A 4297-nucleotide genomic window follows, 5' to 3' on the forward strand; every position below is an offset into this window, starting at 1 on the left:
TCAATTGGTACAATAACGGACGGATCTCCCACTACCTTCTTCAACATAGACACATGGAAGACCGGAAGTACCAACAACATCTCGGGTGGCAGTTCGAGCTTGTATGTCACTTGACCAATCCTCTGAATGATTTTGTATGGTCCGACATACCTCGAACTTAATTTCCCTTTCTTCCCAAATCGCATGATTCCTTTCATGGGTGAAACCTTCAAAAATACCCAATCATCTTCTTTGAACTCCAAATCTCTACGACGAATGTCCGAATAAGACTTTTGGCGACTTTGAGCATGTTTTCAACCTCTCCTTAATAACTTTGACTTTCTCCAAGTCATGATGCACGAGGTCCGGCCCTATCAATTCTACTTCTCCAACCTCGAACCACCCAATGGGAGACCTGCATCTCCTACCATACAGTGCCTCGAATGGTGCCATCTGGATACTAGCATGGAAGCTGTTGTTGTAAGCAAATTCTATGAGTGGCAAATGGTCATCCCAATTACCTTTGAAATCAAGAGTACAAGCTCGCAACATGTCCTCAAGCGTCTGAATAGTCCGCTCTGCTTGCCCGTCAGTTTGAGGATGGAAAGCTGTGCTGAGATTTACCTGCGTGCCCAAGCCCTGCTGAAATTTCTTCCAAAAGTTGGCTGTGAACTGAGCCCCTCGATCTGAAATGATTGAGACTGGAGTGCCATGCAACCTGACTATTTCTTTGATATACAACTGGCCATATTGTTCCACAGTGTCAGAAGATTTAACTGGCAAGAAGTGCGCTGATTTTGTGAGTCGGTCAACGATCACCCAAATTGAGTCGAACCTGCACGGAGTGCGCGACAGCCCTACTACAAAATCCATATTGATCATCTCCCATTTCCATATTGGAATTTCTATGCTTTGAGTCAATCCACCAGGTCTTTGATGTTCGGCCTTCACTTGCTGACAGTTCGGACATCTAGTCACAAAGTCCACCATACCCCTCTTCATACTGTTCCACCATAAATTTCCTTGAGATCGTGATACATTTTTGTAGAACTTGGGTGCATCGAATACCTGGAATTATGAGCCTCTGCCATTACCCTCTCCCAAAGATTATCCACATCTGGAACACATAGCCTACCTTGACATTGTAATACACCATCCCCGCCACTAAGTGAAAAGGCCGAAGTCTTGTTATTCAAAACTGCCTCTTTCATCTGCGCCAATGCTGGATCAATGAACTGCTTTTCCTTGACTTCCGCTACCAGTGACGATTCTGCTCCATTATGCACCATAACCTTCCCCTTGTCTGAGGTCGAAATACAAACCCCCAGACTGGCTAATTGATAAACCTCCCCAGCCAAAGACCTCTGATCCGCTCCCAAATGAGCCAAACTACCTATGGACTTCTGAATGAGAGCGTTAGCCACCACATTCGCCTTCCCTGGATGGTATAAAATATCCATATCATATTCCTTGATCAACTCTAACCACCGCCGCTACCTTAAATTCAACTCCTTCTGCTTGAACAAATATTGGAGACTCTTATGGTCCGAAAACGCATCCACATGGACCCCATAAAGATAATGCCGCCATATTTTCAAGGCAAATACAACTGCCGCAAGTTCCAAATCATGCGTCGGATAATTCTTCTCGTGATTCTTGAGTTACCTTGAAGCATATGCTATAACCTTCCCTTGTTGCATCAACACACACCCCAACCCGACCCTGGAGGCATCGCAATAAACCACAAATCCTTTCGTGCCCTCTAGTAAGGTCAATATCGGCGCCGAGGTCAATCTCGACTTCAATTCCTGAAAACTTTTCTCACAAGCGTCGGACCATTGGAACTTAACTGCTTTCTGCGTCAACTTAGTCAAAGGGGAGTCTAGGGTAGAGAATCCCTCCACAAACCTCCGATAATACCCCGCTAAATGCAAGAAGCTACGGATCTCCATCGGGGTCGTGGGCCTAGGCCAATCTTTCACTACTGCAATCTTCTAGGGATCCACCTGAATCCCTTCACTGGAAACAACATGACCCAGAAAGGTAACGGACTCCAACCAAAATTCACATTTTGAAAATTTAGCATAAAACTGGTGCTGATGAAGAGTCTGCAGAACTGCCCCGAAGTGATCGGCATGATCCTCCCGGCTCCGCAAATAAACAAGGATGTCATCAATGAAAACAATCACAAAGGATTCTAGAAACGGCTTGAAGACCCGATTCATAAGATCCATGAAAGCTGTTGGGGCATTAGTTAGCCCAAAAAACATGACCAAGAATTCAAAGTGACCATAGCGAGTTTTGAAAGCGGTATTAGGAATATCTTGTTCTCTGATCTTCAATTGGTGATACCCGGACAGTAGATCAATTTTGGAGAAGAACCTTGCACCTTGCAATTGGTCGAACAAATCATCTATCCGAGGCAAAGGATATTTATTCTTGATGGTGACCTTGTTAAGCTGCCGATAATCAATACACATCCAGAGTGACCCATCCTTCTTCCTGACAAAAAGAATCGGAGCATCTCACGGCGACACACTTGGCCGTATAAACCCCTTTTCTAATAAATCCTTCAATTGCTCCTTTAACTCCCTTAACTCTGCTGGCGCCATCCTGTATGGTGGAATAGATATTAGCTGCGTATCTGGCAATACATCAATCCCGAAATCAATATCCCTATTTGGTGGGATCCCTAAAAGCTCATTCGGAAACACTTCAAGAAACTCATTCATGACTGGCACGGACTCGGGGGCAGACACTTCTGAAGTGGTGTCCGCCACCCGGAGCAAATGGTAGATACACCCCTTCCTAATCATCTTTGAAGCCTTAAGGTAGGAAATAAACCTACATTTCGGCACCACACCATTTCCCTTCCACTCAATAACTGGCTCATTATGGAACTCAAGCCTCATGACTCTCGTTCGGCAGTCAAGTTTAGCAAAGCACGAATAAAGCCAGTCCATTCCCATAATCACATCAAAATCTACCATTTTAAGCTCAATAAGATCGGTCGTGGTAGCACGACCACATACCGTGACAACACAATTCCTATAAACCCGCGCGGCTGTGATAGAATCACCAACTGGAGTTGCTACAGAGAATGGCTCATGAAGCTGTTCGGGTTCTACCCCAAAACTTGAAGCAATGAATGGGGTGACATAAGACAAAGAGGAACCCAGATCAATAATAGAATAACAATCAATGGCCTGAACAGACAAGATACCTGTGACAATATCTGGAGAAGCCTCTGCACTCTGGCGACCACTCAAAGCGTAAAATCGGCTAGGTCCACTTCTACCACGAGCTCCACCCCTAATTGCACCATGCTCTATTGGAGTTGGAGGGCGCGCGGATGATGTAGCAGCTGAAGAACCGGATGGCTGAGCAAATCTACTACCCGTGCCCTGTCTGGGCGCATGACAGTCCCGCTAGATATGACCTCTCACCCCGTATCTATAACACACCGGGATATCCAAATAACAAGCCTCCGTATGGAATCTCCCACACTTGGGGCATAGAGCTCCCCCTGCTGCTGTGATCCCCCTCCTAGACGACCGGACTGATGGGGTCTCCTGCTATCTGAACCTAGTCTCAAGTGACTGCTCTGCTGATAACTGTGCACAGATGGCGGTGCGCTCGCTGAGGACTGAGCATATGACTGGGATGACCCTGATGGCCCCCTTCTCTGAACTGGTCTCTCTGAGTGACCCACTGATCGGGCACTGCTGTTACTCTCCCTTTGTGCCCGTATTTTCAACTTCCTAGCCTCTATGGCCTGAGAGAATCCCACAATCTTCCCATAATTCATATCTGAGTGTAAGGCCGCTATAGCAGCCTCGTTCACCACCAAGGGACTAAGACCCTGAATAAATTGCCGAACTCGATCACCCATGGTCGACACTAACTGGGGAGCATACTTGGACAATCTCACAAACTCCATGTGGTACTTCCAAACACTCATACTGCCCTGCTTGAGGACCTCAAACTCAGTGGCACGGGCCGCCATTATCTCGGCAGGCAAGAAGTGGTCCATGAATGCATATACAAACTCATCCCATCTAGCTGGAGGTCTTTCCTCCCCACGGGAATCCTCCCACATCTCGAACCATGAATACGTTGCTCCCCTCAACCTTTATGAAGCCAACTCATCCCCCTCCGTCTCTGTAGCCTTCATCACTCGAAGGGTCTTATACATTTCATCAAGGAAATCCTGCGGATCAGCCGCTGGGTCTGTGCCTATGAACTCTGGAGGGGCCAACTGCAGAAACTGGTTGACTCTAGAGCTGGCAAAATCTCCCTGTCCGCTGGAGGACATAGG

The 4297-nt window shown here is 46.8% G+C and overlaps 2 protein-coding genes across 2 annotated transcripts; both read right to left on the reverse strand.

Annotated features, from left to right (window-relative positions):
- Positions 1 to 977: 977 nt before the first annotated feature.
- Positions 978 to 1439, reverse strand: LOC142165319 (uncharacterized). Its single transcript, XM_075223897.1, has one exon. It carries the CDS (start codon positions 1437 to 1439, stop codon positions 978 to 980), a length of 462 nt encoding a protein of 153 aa, XP_075079998.1.
- Positions 1440 to 2504: 1065 nt separating this feature from the next.
- LOC142165320 (uncharacterized) lies at positions 2505 to 4078 on the reverse strand. The gene is made up of 3 exons (XM_075223898.1): positions 3485 to 4078; positions 2828 to 3383; positions 2505 to 2671 (listed from the first exon to the last, which is right to left on the reverse strand). Exons 1-3 carry the CDS (start codon positions 4076 to 4078, stop codon positions 2505 to 2507), a joined length of 1317 nt encoding a protein of 438 aa, XP_075079999.1.
- Positions 4079 to 4297: the final 219 nt, after the last annotated feature.

The sequence above is a fragment of the Nicotiana tabacum genome, chromosome 10, assembly GCF_000715075.1.
Source record: "Nicotiana tabacum cultivar K326 chromosome 10, ASM71507v2, whole genome shotgun sequence".
Lineage (NCBI taxonomy): Eukaryota > Viridiplantae > Streptophyta > Magnoliopsida > Solanales > Solanaceae > Nicotiana > Nicotiana tabacum.